General features: G+C 47.5%; 1 protein-coding gene across 1 annotated transcript in view; it reads left to right on the forward strand.

Annotated features, from left to right (window-relative positions):
* LOC144952412 (uncharacterized) overlaps positions 1 to 8,596 on the forward strand; it is a gene marked incomplete at its 5' end in the record, with an annotated part of 85,289 nt that extends 76,693 nt beyond the window's left edge. Inside the window, 2 exons of the mRNA XM_078882807.1 lie at positions 1 to 88; positions 7,956 to 8,596. The exon at positions 1 to 88 is cut by the window's left edge and continues 85 nt beyond it. Of these exons, the coding sequence (XP_078738933.1) occupies positions 1 to 88; positions 7,956 to 8,034 (167 nt within the window). The remainder of the gene's footprint in view (positions 89 to 7,955) is intronic.
* Between the last annotated feature and the right edge of the window lie 7,457 nt (positions 8,597 to 16,053).

The raw sequence follows: 16,053 nt of genomic DNA on the forward strand, positions 1-16,053 counted from the left end.
TCGAGTGCCATGGCCGCGGCACGTGCAGCTACTACACCAACTCCTACTCCTATTGGCTCGCAGACGTCGACGCCAACCACATGTTCCGGTGACGTAGGGTGGGCGGGGCGTGGCGGTGGGCGGGGCGATGGGCGGGGCAATGGGCGGTGGGCGGGGCGGTGGGCGGGGGCAGCAGGGCGGTCACGTGGGCACGTGCAGCTACTACACCAACTCCTACTCCTATTGGCTCGCAGACGTCGACGCCAACCACATGTTCCGGTGACGTAGGGTGGGCGGGGCGTGGCGGTGGGCGGGGCGATGGGCGGGGCAATGGGCGGTGGGCGGGGCGGTGGGCGGGGCAGCAGGGCGGTCACGTGGGCACGTGCAGCTACTACACCAACTCCTACTCCTATTGGCTCGCAGACGTCGACGCCAACCACATGTTCCGGTGACGTAGGGTGGGCGGGGCGTGGCGGTGGGCGGGGCGATGGGCGGGGCAATGGGCGGTGGGCGGGGCGGTGGGCGGGGCAGCTAGGTGGTCACGTGGGCACGTGCAGCTACTATACCAACTCCTACTCCTATTGGCTCGCAGACGTTGACGCCAACCACATGTTCCGGTGACGTAAGGTGGGCGGGGCGTGGGGCGGTGGGCGGGGCGATGGGTGGTGGGCGGGGCGATGGGCGGGGTGGTGGGCGGTGGGCGTGGGGGTGGGCGGGGCTGTGGGCGGGGCGGTGGGCGGGGCAGCTAGGTGGTCACGTGGGCACGTGCAGCTACTATACCAACTCCTACTCCTATTGGCTCGCAGACGTCGACGCCAACCACATGTTCCGGTGACGTAGGGTGGGCGGGGCGTGGGGCGGTGGGCGGGGCGATGGGCGGTGGGCGTGGCAGCAGAGCGGTCACGTGGGCACGTGCAGCTACTACACCAACTCTTACACCTATTAAACTTAAATTGGAGCTTTCGTGACTGCAGGAATTACTCTTTGGTTCTTTCGGTAAAGTGACGTATAAATATAAAATAATAAATTAAATACTAGCATACGACGTTTCGATTGCAACGCAAGCAATCGTCATCAGGTATAAATGAAATAGAAACACAAATCTAGTATACTTAGAAATGTAATGTAATACAACAGAGAGAGAGTCGGATAACATAACAGTCAACGCCCTACCTGGTTGATTACGTTCTTCCTGAGAATGCTACATTTGAGAGAGAGATCAAACACAGAACCAGAGACACACAGACAGACATATAAGCAGACAGATATCACAGAGATACATAGAGAGAGAGAGAGAACAAACATAGGCACACAGATAATCCACGCCTCTGTGTCGAGGTCTTAAATAGAGAGAGGGGGCTGGGGCGGAGAGAGAGGGAGGGGTTAGAGAAATTAGCATCTTCTTCGTTCTTTCGGTCAAGTCACGTAGAAGGAAAATAATAAAATAATAAAAATAAAACATAATGAAATACAATTCTCACGACGTTTCGGCCACAACACAAGCAGCCGTCTTCAGGTGGAGAACAGGTCTGTCGAGAAGGCAGAGTCTGAATGGCACGCCCCAGGCTTGGAGCGACTATTTAAGCTGCTGGGATGGAGGGGGGAAGAGCGTCTTGACAAAATAATTTGCACGTCAAGAGGAATTTAGAATATATATTGGAAATGCAGATATGCGATTAGTACTACTTGTGGAATGCGTAGGAGGTTTGGCGGGGGGTTTAAAGTCATTATGCCCCGTGCATTATGCAGGATTAGCAGCATCAAAGGGAGGGAGTAAGGTTAGAATTAGTAAAGGGAAGGAATGTTAATAATATGGCGCCGCAGCAACTAATATGCTTATAGACTATACATGAATCCCTGCAGTCACGAAAGCTTTAAATAGAAATTAGCAGAGGTGGGACAAAGTCATTGTTATGCAAGTCCAAGTCGAGTCGCAAGTCATCAAATTCATGACTCGAGTCTGACTCGAGTCCAAGTCACATGACTCGAGTCCACATCTCATAGGTGGGACAAAGTCATTGTTATGCAAGTCCAAGTCGAGTCGCAAGTCATCAAATTCATGACTCGAGTCTGACTCGAGTCCAAGTCACATGACTCGAGTCCACATCTCATAGGTGGGACAAAGTCATTGTTATGCAAGTCCAAGTCGAGTCGCAAGTCATCAAATTCATGACTCGAGTCTGACTCGAGTCCAAGTCACATGACTCGAGTCCACATCTCATAGGTGGGACAAAGTCATTGTTATGCAAGTCCAAGTCGAGTCGCAAGTCATCAAATTCATGACTCGAGTCTGACTCGAGTCCAAGTCACATGACTCGAGTCCACATCTCATAGGTGGGACAAAGTCATTGTTATGCAAGTCCAAGTCGAGTCGCAAGTCATCAAATTCATGACTCGAGCCTGACTCGAGTCCAAGTCACATGACTCGAGTCCACATCTCATAGGTGGGACAAAGTCATTGTTATGCAAGTCCAAGTCGAGTCGCAAGTCATCAAATTCATGACTCGAGTCTGACTCGAGTCCAAGTCACATGACTCGAGTCCACATCTCATAGGTGGGACAAAGTCATTGTTATGCAAGTCCAAGTCGAGTCGCAAGTCATCAAATTCATGACTCGAGTCTGACTCGAGTCCAAGTCACATGACTCGAGTCCACATCTCATAGGTGGGACAAAGTCATTGTTATGCAAGTCCAAGTCGAGTCGCAAGTCATCAAATTCATGACTCGAGTCTGACTCGAGTCCAAGTCACATGACTCGAGTCCACATCTCATAGGTGGGACAAAGTCATTGTTATGCAAGTCCAAGTCGAGTCGCAAGTCATCAAATTCATGACTCGAGTCTGACTCGAGTCCAAGTCACATGACTCGAGTCCACATCTCATAGGTGGGACAAAGTCATTGTTATGCAAGTCCAAGTCGAGTCGCAAGTCATCAAATTCATGACTCGAGTCTGACTCGAGTCCAAGTCACATGACTCGAGTCCACATCTCATAGGTGGGACAAAGTCATTGTTATGCAAGTCCAAGTCGAGTCGCAAGTCATCAAATTCATGACTCGAGTCTGACTCGAGTCCAAGTCACATGACTCGAGTCCACATCTCATAGGTGGGACAAAGTCATTGTTATGCAAGTCCAAGTCGAGTCGCAAGTCATCAAATTCATGACTCGAGTCTGACTCGAGTCCAAGTCACATGACTCGAGTCCACATCTCATAGGTGGGACAAAGTCATTGTTATGCAAGTCCAAGTCGAGTCGCAAGTCATCAAATTCATGACTCGAGTCTGACTCGAGTCCAAGTCACATGACTCGAGTCCACATCTCATAGGTGGGACAAAGTCATTGTTATGCAAGTCCAAGTCGAGTCGCAAGTCATCAAATTCATGACTCGAGTCTGACTCGAGTCCAAGTCACATGACTCGAGTCCACATCTCATAGGTGGGACAAAGTCATTGTTATGCAAGTCCAAGTCGAGTCGCAAGTCATCAAATTCATGACTCGAGTCTGACTCGAGTCCAAGTCACATGACTCGAGTCCACATCTCAGAGGTGGGACAAAGTCATTGTTATGCAAGTCCAAGTCGAGTCGCAAGTCATCAAATTCATGACTCGAGTCTGACTCGAGTCCAAGTCACATGACTCGAGTCCACACCTCTGGTCAAATTAGCATGTCAATGAGTAGCATGGTGAGTGGTACGGTGACGTAGGGGGGCGGGGCAGCAGGGCAGGGGCGGTCACGTGGGCACTTCCATCCACGTGTCTAGAAGGGGCCGTTATTAATGACGTCACGCACCTAGGGGGGGGGGGGGTGGGGGGGTGTCAGATGTTTGTGACGATTTGTGACGAGGGGGGGGGGGCGGGGTTTGAGAAATGTGACGTCACATCAAAATGCGCAACTTTAAATAAATATAAACACGTTCTGCTTGATTAAATAAACTTGTTTATGTTTTCTCCTACAACATCAGAGTGCAGCACCACATTAAATACGCACTGGTGGTGATGGTGATGGTGTTGATGGTGATGGTGGTGATGTTGATGGGGTTGATGGTGGTGATGTTGATGGTGTTGATGGTGTTGATGGTGGTGATGTTGATGGTGTTGATGGTGGTGATGTTGATGGTGGTGATGTTGATGGTGTTGATGTTGATGGTGTTGATGGTGGTGATGTTGATGGTGGTGATGTTGATGGTGGTGATGTTGATGGGGTTGATGGTGGTGATGTTGATGGTGTTGATGTTGATGGTGTTGATGGTGATGGTGGTGATGTTGATGGTGTTGATGTTGATGGTGTTGATGGTGGTGATGTTGATGGTGTTGATGGTGGTGATGTTGATGGTGGTGATGTTGATGGTGGTGATGTTGATGGGGTTGATGGTGGTGATGTTGATGGTGGTGATGTTGATGGTGTTGATGTTGATGGTGTTGATGGTGATGGTGGTGATGTTGATGGTGGTGATGGTGGTGATGTTGATGGTGTTGATGGTGATGGTGGTGATGTTGATGGGGTTGATGGTGGTGATGTTGATGGTGGTGATGTTGATGGTGGTGATGTTGATGGTGTTGATGGTGGTGATGTTGATGGTGGTGATGTTGATGGTATTGATGTTGATGGTGTTGATGGTGGTGATGTTGATGGGGTTGATGGTGGTGATGTTGATGGTGGTGATGTTGATGGTGTTGATGTTGATGGTGTTGATGGTGATGGTGGTGATGTTGATGGTGTTGATGTTGATGGTGTTGATGGTGGTGATGTTGATGGTGTTGATGGTGGTGATGTTGATGGTGGTGATGTTGATGGTGGTGATGTTGATGGGGTTGATGGTGGTTATGTTGATGGTGGTGATGTTGATGGTGTTGATGTTGATGGTGTTGATGGTGATGGTGGTGATGTTGATGGTGGTGATGTTGATGGGGTTGATGGTGGTGATGTTGATGGTGGTGATGTTGATGGTGTTGATGGTGGTGATGTTGATGGTGGTGATGTTGATGGGGTTGATGGTGGTGATGTTGATGGTGGTGATGTTGATGGTGTTGATGTTGATGGTGTTGATGGTGATGGTGGTGATGTTGATGGTGGTGATGTTGATGGTGTTGATGGTGTTGATGGTGATGGTGGTGATGTTGATGGGGTTGATGGTGGTGATGTTGATGGTGGTGATGTTGATGGTGTTGATGTTGATGGTGTTGATGGTGATGGTGGTGATGTTGATGGTGGTGATGTTGATGGTGTTGATGGTGGTGATGTTGATGGTGGTGATGTTGATGGGGTTGATGGTGGTGATGTTGATGGTGGTGATGTTGATGGGGTTGATGGTGGTGATGTTGATGGTGGTGATGTTGATGGTGTTGATGGGGTTGATGGTGTTGATGGTGATGGTGGTGATGTTGATGGTGGTGATGTTGATGGTGTTGATGGTGGTGATGTTGATGGTGGTGATGTTGATGGTATTGATGTTGATGGTGTTGATGGTGGTGATGTTGATGGGGTTGATGGTGGTGATGTTGATGGTGGTGATGTTGATGGTGTTGATGTTGATGGTGTTGATGGTGGTGATGTTGATGGTGTTGATGTTGATGGTGTTGATGGTGGTGATGTTGATGGTGTTGATGGTGGTGATGTTGATGGTGGTGATGTTGATGGTGGTGATGTTGATGGGGTTGATGGTGGTTATGTTGATGGTGGTGATGTTGATGGTGTTGATGTTGATGGTGTTGATGGTGATGGTGGTGATGTTGATGGTGGTGATGTTGATGGGGTTGATGGTGGTGATGTTGATGGTGGTGATGTTGATGGTGTTGATGGTGGTGATGTTGATGGTGGTGATGTTGATGGGGTTGATGGTGGTGATGTTGATGGTGGTGATGTTGATGGTGTTGATGTTGATGGTGTTGATGGTGATGGTGGTGATGTTGATGGTGGTGATGTTGATGGTGTTGATGGTGTTGATGGTGATGGTGGTGATGTTGATGGGGTTGATGGTGGTGATGTTGATGGTGGTGATGTTGATGGTGTTGATGTTGATGGTGTTGATGGTGATGGTGGTGATGTTGATGGTGGTGATGTTGATGGTGTTGATGGTGGTGATGTTGATGGTGGTGATGTTGATGGGGTTGATGGTGGTGATGTTGATGGTGGTGATGTTGATGGGGTTGATGGTGGTGATGTTGATGGTGGTGATGTTGATGGTGTTGATGTTGATGGTGTTGATGGTGATGGTGGTGATGTTGATGGTGGTGATGTTGATGGTGTTGATGGTGTTGATGGTGATGGTGGTGATGTTGATGGGGTTGATGGTGGTGATGTTGATGGTGGTGATGTTGATGGTGTTGATGTTGATGGTGTTGATGGTGATGGTGGTGATGTTGATGGTGGTGATGTTGATGGTGTTGATGGTGGTGATGTTGATGGTGGTGATGTTGATGGGGTTGATGGTGGTGATGTTGATGGTGGTGATGTTGATGGGGTTGATGGTGGTGATGTTGATGGTGGTGATGTTGATGGTGTTGATGTTGATGGTGTTGATGGTGATGGTGGTGATGTTGATGGTGGTGATGGTGGTGATGTTGATGGTGGTGATGTTGATGGTGTTGATGGTGGTGATGTTGATGGTGGTGATGTTGATGGTGTTGATGTTGATGGGGTTGATGGTGGTGATGTTGATGGTGGTGATGGTGATGGTGGTGATGTTGATGGTGTTGATGTTGATGGTGTTGATGGTGGTGATGTTGATGGTGGTGATGTTGATGGTGTTGATGGTGGTGATGTTGATGGTGGTGATGTTGATGGTGTTGATGGTGGTGATGTTGATGGTGGTGATGTTGATGGTGTTGATGTTGATGGTGTTGATGGTGATGGTGGTGATGTTGATGGTGTTGATGTTGATGGTGTTGATGGTGGTGATGTTGATGGTGGTGATGTTGATGGTGTTGATGGTGGTGATGTTGATGGTGGTGATGTTGATGGTGTTGATGTTGATGGTGTTGATGGTGGTGATGTTGATGGTGGTGATGTTGATGGTGGTGATGTTGATGGTGTTGATGGTGGTGATGTTGATGGTGGTGATTGTGGTGATGTTGATGGTGTTGATGGTGGTGATGTTGATGGTGGTGATGTTGATGGGGTTGATGGTGGTGATGTTGATGGTGGTGATGTTGATGGTGTTGATGGTGGTGATGTTGATGGTGGTGATGGTGGTGATGTTGATGGTGTTGATGGTGGTGATGTTGATGGTGGTGATGTTGATGGGGTTGATGGTGGTGATGTTGATGGTGGTGATGTTGATGGTGTTGATGTTGATGGTGTTGATGGTGATGGTGGTGATGTTGATGGTGGTGATGTTGATGGTGTTGATGGTGGTGATGTTGATGGTGGTGATGTTGATGGTGTTGATGGTGGTGATGTTGATGGTGGTGATGGTGGTGATGTTCATGGTGTTGATGGTGGTGATGTTGATGGTGGTGATGTTGATGGGGTTGATGGTGGTGATGTTGATGGTGGTGATGTTGATGGTGTTGATGTTGATGGTGTTGATGGTGATGGTGGTGATGGTGGTGATGTTGATGGTGTTGATGGTGTTGATGTTGATGGTGGTGATGTTGATGGTGGTGATGTTGTTGGTGTTGATGGTGATGGTGGTGATGTTGATGGTGGTGATGTTGATGGTGTTGATGGTGGTGATGTTGATGGTGGTGATGTTGATGGGGTTGATGGTGGTGATGTTGATGGTGTTGATGGTGGTGATGTTGATGGTGGTGATTTTGATGGGGTTGATGGTGGTGATGTTGATGGTGTTGATGGTGTTGATGGTGATGGTGGTGATGTTGATGGTGGTGATGTTGATGGTGTTGATGGTGGTGATGTTGATGGTGGTGATGTTGATGGTGTTGATGGTGGTGATGTTGATGGTGGTGATGTTGATGGTGGTGATGTTGATGGTGTTGATGATGTTGATGATGTTGATGGTGTTGATGATGTGTGCAGGATACCGCAGCCTGAGACGCTGAAGGCCGGAGTGTTGGAGACCAAAGTCAGCCGCTGCGTGGTCTGCATGAAGCGATAGACACGGAGACACGGAGACACAGAGACACGGAGACACAGAGAGACACGGAGACACAGACACAGAGAGAGACACAGAGACATGGAGACATGGAGACACGGAGACACGGAGACACACAAGGACATGGGGACACGGAGACACGGAGACGCGGGGACACGGAGACACGGAGACGCGGAGACGCACAAGGACACGGGGACACACAAGGACACGGGGACACACAAGGACATGGGGACACGGAGACACGGAGACACACAAGGACACGGGGACACACAAGGACACGGGGACACACAAGGACATGGGGACACGGAGACACGGAGACACACAAGGACACGGGGACACACAAGGACATGGGGACACGGAGACACGGGGACACACAAGGACACGGGGACACACAAGGACACGGGGACACACAAGGACACGGGGACACACAAGGACACGGGGACACACAAGGACACGGGGACACACAAGGACACGGGGACACACAAGGACACGGGGACACGGGGACCAGCTGAGGACACGTGGCCAAGCTGACAGGATGTCACTTGTTATGTTATCGCGTTTTACTCTAAAATGGTGCTTATATTGCACAACCACCACTGCCACAACCACCAGCACAACAACCATAACCACCACCACAACCACCACGATGACCAGAATCACCAACATCACCACCATCACAACAATAACCACCACAACAACCACCACCACAATTACCATCACCACCATCAGCACCACCAGCACAATAACCACAACCCAGACCAAAATCACGGCCACCATCACCAACATCACCACCATCACCACTATCACCACAACAACCACAACCCAAACCAAAATCACTACTGCCACCACCACCATCACCACCACCACTACCACCACAACAAGGACCACCACCTCAATTACCATCACCACCACAATCACCACCATCACAATAACCACAACCCAAACCAAAATCACTACTGCCACCACCACCATCACCACCACCACTACCACCACAACAAGCACCACCACCTCAATTACCATCACCACCACAATCACCACCATCACAATAACCACAACCCAAACCAAAATCACTACTGCCACCACCACCATCACCACCACCACTACCACCACAACAAGCACCACCACCTCAATTACCATCACCACCACAATCACCACCATCACAATAACCACAACCCAAACCAAAATCACTACTGCCACCACCACCATCACCACCACCACTACCACCACAACAAGCACCACCACCTCAATTACCATCACCACCACAATCACCACCATCACAATAACCACAACCCAAACCAAAATCACTACTGCCACCACCACCATCACCACCACCACTACCACCACAACAAGCACCACCACCTCAATTACCATCACCACCACAATCACCACCATCACAATAACCACAACCCAAACCAAAATCACTACTGCCACCACCACCATCACCACCACCACTACCACCACAACAAGCACCACCACCTCAATTACCATCACCACCACAATCACCACCATCACAATAACCACAACCCAAACCAAAATCACTACTGCCACCACCACCATCACCACCACCACTACCACCACAACAACCACCACCACCTCAATTACCATCACCACCACCATCACCACCACCACCATCAGCACCAGAATAACCACAACCCAGACCAAAATCACAACTACCATCACCACCACAATAACCACAACCCAGACCAAAATCACAACTACCATCACCACCATCACCACTACCACCACAACAACCACCACCTCAATTACCATCACCACCACCATCACCACCACCACTACCATCACCACTACCACCACAATAACCACAACCCAGACCAAAATCACTACTGCCACCACCACCTTCACCACTACCACCACAACAACCACCACCACCTCAATTACCATCACCACCACCATCACCACCATCATCACCACCACAATAACCACAACCCAGACCAAAATCACGACCACCATCACCACCACAATAACCACAACCCAGACCAAAATCACGACTACCATCACCATCACCACCACCACCACAAGAACCACCACCACCTCAATTACCTTTACCATCACCACCACAATCACCACCACAATAACCACAACCCAGACCAAAATCACGACCACCATCACCACCACAATAACCACAACCCAGACCAAAATCACGACTACCATCACCATCACCACCACCACCACCACCACAAGAACCACCACCACCTCAATTACCATCACCATCACCACCACAATCACCACCACAATAACCACAACCCAGACCAAAATCACGACCACCATCACCACCACCACTACCACCACAACAACCACCACCACCTCAATTACCATCACCACCACCATCACCACCATCATCACCACCACAATAACCACAACCCAGACCAAAATCACGACTACCATCACCATCACCACCACCACCACCACAAGAACCACCACCACCTCAATTACCATCACCATCACCACCACAATCACCACCACAATAACCACAACCCAGACCAAAATCGGTGCTCTCCCACACAATTGCCTCGCTGATCGTAGTCACCGTCGGAATCATCGTCGCTGTAATCTTCATCCGAAATCATCGTCGTAATCATAAGAGTAATCATCGTCGGAATCATCGTCGCTGTAACCTTCGCCGGAATCATCGTCGGAATCACAAGAGTAATCATCGTCGCTGTAACCTTCGGAATCATCGTCGTAATCTTCGGAGGAACCTTCGTCAAAATCCTTGTCGTAATCACAAGAGTAATCTTCGTCGGAATCATTGTCGTAATCGTCGTCGTCGTAATCGCCGTAATCATCGTCGTCGTGATTGTCGTCGTAATCGTCGTCGTCGTCATCGTCGTCGTAATCGTCGTCGTCGTCATCGTCGTCGTGATCGTCGTCGTCGTCATCGTCGTCGTAATCGTCGTCGTCGTCGTCGTCATCGTCGTCGTAATCGTCGTCGTAATCGTCGTCGTCGTCATCATCGTCGTAATCGTCGTCGTCGTAATCGTCGTCGTAATCGTCGTCGTCGTCGTCATCGTCGTCGTCGTGATCGTCGTCGTCGTCATCGTCGTCGTTGTATTTTCAATGCAGAGCAGCGAGGACACAACGAGCGTCGCCTCCGTCTGTTCACAGCCCTCTCGGTCTCGGTGGGGCTCAACGTCGAGCACCCGCCCACTTGTGCCTAGCCACGCCCACCCGGCCACTAGCACCCGCCCACTTGTGCTTAGACACTCCCACCCGGCCGCTAGCACCCGCCCACTTGTGGTTAGACACTCCCACCCGGCCCCTAGCACCCACCCACTTGTGGCTAGCGACGCCCACCCGGCCGCTAGCACCCGCCCACTTGTGGTTAGCCACTCCCACCCGGCCACTAGCACCCGCCCACTTGTGGCTAGCCACGCCCACCCGGCCCCTAGCACCCGCCCACTTGTGGTTAGACACTCCCACCCGGCCCCTAGCACCCGCCCACTTGTGGCTAGCGACGCCCACCCGGCCGCTAGCACCCGCCCACTTGTGGTTAGCCACTCCCACCCGGCCACTAGCACCCGCCCACTTGTGGCTAGCCACGCCCACCCGGCCACTAGCACCCGCCCACTTGTGGTTAGACATTCCCACCCGGCCGCTAGCACCCACCCACTTGTGGCTAGCCACACCCACCCGGCCACTAGCACCTGCCCACTTGTGCCTAGCCACGCCCACCCGTCCCCTAGCACCCGCCCACTTGTGCTTAGCCACGCCCACCCGGCCCCTAGCACCCGCCCACTTGTGCTTAGCCACGCCCACCCGGCCCCTAGCACCCGCCCACTTGTGCTTAGCCACGCCCACTGGTCGAGCACTAATTGAGACGAGGCTCAAAAGAAAGCTGTCTCTGGTGTGGACCAATAGGCTTCAAGGACAATGCATTTATTATCCGAGTGTGGTTTTTGTTTGCATTTTGACCGCAAGTATTGTGGTTAATGCAGTTACATGAATTATCGTAAAAAGGTTTTAGTTTTCATGCCAAAAAAAGGGGGAAACCCTTATTATTAGTAGTGTAGTGTATAATGTAGTGTAGTAGTATATGCTAGTGTAGTGTGTAGCATATAGTAGTGTAGTATATAATGTAGTGTAGTGTGTATAGTAGTGTAGTGTCTATTGTAGTATAGTCGTGTATAGTGTATAGTAGTGTAGTATATAGTAGTGTAGTAGTTTGTAGTATATGGTAGTGTAGTGTATAATGTAGTATAGTTGTGTATACTGTAGTGTAGTATATAATGTAGTATAGTCATGTATAATGCATAGTAGTGTAGTATATAGTAGTGTAGTAGTTTGTAGTATATAGTAGTGTAGTTTATAAGGTAGTGTAGTATTTAATGTAGTATAGTTGTGTATAATGTATAGTAGTATAGTAGTATATAATGTAGTGTAATAGTGTATAATGTATAGTAGCGTAGTGTATAGTAGTTTGTAGTATATAGTAGTGTAGTGTATAATGTAGTGTAGTAGTATATAATGTAGTTTAGTAGTGTATAATGTATAGTAGTGTATAGTAGTGTAGTAATATGTAATGTAGTGTATAATGTGTAGTAGTGTAGTAGTATAGAGTAGTGTAGTATATAATGTAGTGTATAGTAGTGTAGTGTATAATGTAGTGTAGTAGTATATAATGTAGTGTAGTGTGTATAATGTGTAGTAGTGTATAGTAGTGTAGCAGTATATAATGTAGTATAGTAGTGTATAATGTAGTATAGTCGTGTATAATGTATAGTAGTGTAGTAGTATATAATGTAGTGTAGTAGTACATAATGTAGTATAGTAGTGTATAATGTATAGTAGTGTATAATGTAGTATGGTAGTGTAGTATATAATGTAGTGTAGTAGTATATAATGTAGTATAGTAGTGTATAATGTATAGTAGTGTATAATGTATAGTAGTGTAGTAGTATATAATGTAGTGTAGTAGTACATAATGTAGTATAGTAGTGTATAATGTATAGTAGTGTATAATGTATAGTAGTGTAGTAGTATATAATGTAGTGTAGTATATAATGTAGTATAGTAGTGTATAATGTATAGTAGTGTATAATGTATAGTAGTGTAGTAGTATATAATGTAGTGTAGTATATAATGTAGTATAGTAGTGTATAATGTATAGTAGTGTATAATGTATAGTAGTGTAGTAGTATATAATGTAGTGTAGTAGTACATAATGTAGTATAGTAGTGTATAATGTATAGTAGTGTATAATGTAGTATGGTAGTGTAGTATATAATGTAGTGTAGTAGTATATAATGTAGTATAGTAGTGTATAATGTAGTATAGTAGTATATAATGTAGTGTAGTGTATAATGTATAGTAGTGTATAATGTATAGTAGTATATAATGTAGTGTAGTGTATAATGTAGTGTAGTAGTATATAATGTAGTATAGTAGTATATAATGTAGTGTAGTAGTATATAATGTAGTATAGTAGTGTATAATGTATAGTAGTGTATAATGTATAGTAGTGTAGTAGTGTATAATGTAGTATAGTAGTGTATAATGTATAGTAGTGTATAATGTAGTATGGTAGTGTAGTATATAATGTAGTGTAGTAGTATATAATGTAGTGTAGTAGTATATAATGTAGTATAGTAGTGTATAATGTATAGTAGTGTATAATGTATAGTAGTGTAGTAGTGTAGAATGTAGTAGTATATAATGTAGTGTAGTAGTATATAATGTAGTATAGTAGTGTATAATGTATAGTAGTGTAGTAGTGTATAATGTAGTGTAGTAGTATATAATGTAGTGTAGTAGTATATAATGTAGTATAGTAGTGTATAATGTATAGTAGTGTAGTAGTGTATAATGTAGTGTAGTAGTATATAATGTAGTATAGTAGTGTATAATGTATCGTAGTACCGGACACGCCCTACAACACGTTTGGAATCTACCGGAGTCAAGTTGGGACTTGCGAACGAATCGACTTACGAACAGACCCATCTGGAACCTAACTAGTTCGTAAGATGAGGAGTCACTGTGTTTATTGACACTGCAGGAGAAATTCGATGAGCATGAGATGTAAAGACAATCAAAGAACACACAAATTACACACTCAGCCCCATACGACCACCAACTATCCATATACATGAAGACAAAGATCCCCCGTGTAGCCTCTAAACAGACTGCTGGGGCAAGTGCTGTTAGTAGCGAGTAGTAGCAGCACCTATGAAGGTAGACACAGACAAAGGTCCCCCGTGTAGCCTCTACAGGACTGCCGGGGCAAGTGCTGTTAGTAGCGAGTAGTAGCAGCACCTATGAAGGTAGACACAGACAAAGATCCCCCGTGTAGCCTCTACAGACTGCCGGGGCAAGTGCTGTTAGTAGCGAGTAGCAGCAGCACCTATGAAGGCTACCGGCACTGTGGCACACGAGGGGGTGGGTGGCCAGCACCACGCCCGGCCGCCTTTGTCTCCCCCAGTGGCGATGTTTACACACCGCACCAGGTACTCATTCGAGGCTGAGTTGATCTAGGGGAGGCCCAGGACCGGGTTCAGATAATCGTCACTGGGTGTTGTTGGCTGTGGTGGTCGTGAGTGGGAATATTTATAAATATTGAACCGATTACCAAAGTCTATGGGGCAATGTTGAGAGATAGGGAACGGGTTCCTATTGCAAGTCTATGGGGCCATGTTAAGAGATAGGGAACCGGTTCCTATTGCAAGTCTATGGCGCCATGTTAAGAGATAGGGAACCGGTTCCTATTGCAAGTCTATGGGGCCATGTTAAGAGATAGGGAACCGGTTCCTATTGCAAGTCTATGGGGCCATGTTAAGAGATAGGGAACCGGTTCCTATTGCAAGTCTATGGGGCCATGTTAAGAGATAGGGAACCGGTTCCTATAGAAAGTCTATGGGGCCATGTTAAGAGATAGGGAACCGGTTCCTATTGCAAGTCTATGGGGCAATGTTAAGAGATAGGGAACCGGTTCCTATAGAAAGTCTATGGGGCATGTTAAGAGATAGGGAACCGGTTCCTATTGCAAGTCTATGGGGCCATGTTAAGAGATAGGGAACCGGTTCCTATTGCAAGTCTATGGGGCCATGTTAAGAGATAGGGAACCGGTTCCTATTGCAAGTCTATGGGGCCATGTTAAGAGATAGGGAACCGGTTCCTATAGAAAGTCTATGGGGCCATGTTAAGAGATAGGGAACCGGTTCCTATTGCAAGTCTATGGGGCCATGTTAAGAGATAGGGAACCGGTTCCTATTGCAAGTCTATGGGGCAATGTTAAGAGATAGGGAACCGGTTCCTATAGAAAGTCTATGGGGCATGTTAAGAGATAGGGAACCGGTTCCTATTGCAAGTCTATGGGGCCATGTTAAGAGATAGGGAACCGGTTCCTATTGCAAGTCTATGGGGCCATGTTAAGAGATAGGGAACCGGTTCCTATTGCAAGTCCATGGCGCCATGTTAAGAGATAGGGAACCGGTTCCTATTGCAAGTCTATGGGGCCATGTTAAGAGATAGGGAACCGGTTCCTATTGCAAGTCTATGGGGCCATGTTAAGAGATAGGGAACCGGTTCCTATAGAAAGTCTATGGGGCCATGTTAAGAGATAGGGAACCGGTTCCTATTGCAAGTCTATGGGGCCATCTTAAGAGATAGGGAACCGGTTCCTATTGCAAGTCTATGGGGCAATGTTAAGAGATAGGGAACCGGTTCCTATAGAAAGTCTATGGGGCATGTTAAGAGATAGGGAACCGGTTCCTATTGCAAGTCTATGGGGCATGTTAAGAGATAGGGAACCGGTTCCTATTGCAAGTCTATGGGGCCATGTTAAGAGATAGGGAACCGGTTCCTATTGCAAGTCTATGGGGCAATGTTAAGAGATAAGGAACCGGTTCCTATAGAAAGTCTATGGGGCATGTTAAGAGATAGGGAACCGGTTCCTATTGCAAGTCTATGGGGCCATGTTAAGAGATAGGGAACCGGTTCCTATTGCAAGTCTATGGGGCCATGTTAAGAGATAGGGAACCGGTTCCTATTGCAAGTCTATGGGGCCAT

This window comes from Lampetra fluviatilis, chromosome 67, assembly GCF_964198595.1.
Source record: "Lampetra fluviatilis chromosome 67, kcLamFluv1.1, whole genome shotgun sequence".
Taxonomy (NCBI): domain Eukaryota; kingdom Metazoa; phylum Chordata; class Hyperoartia; order Petromyzontiformes; family Petromyzontidae; genus Lampetra; species Lampetra fluviatilis.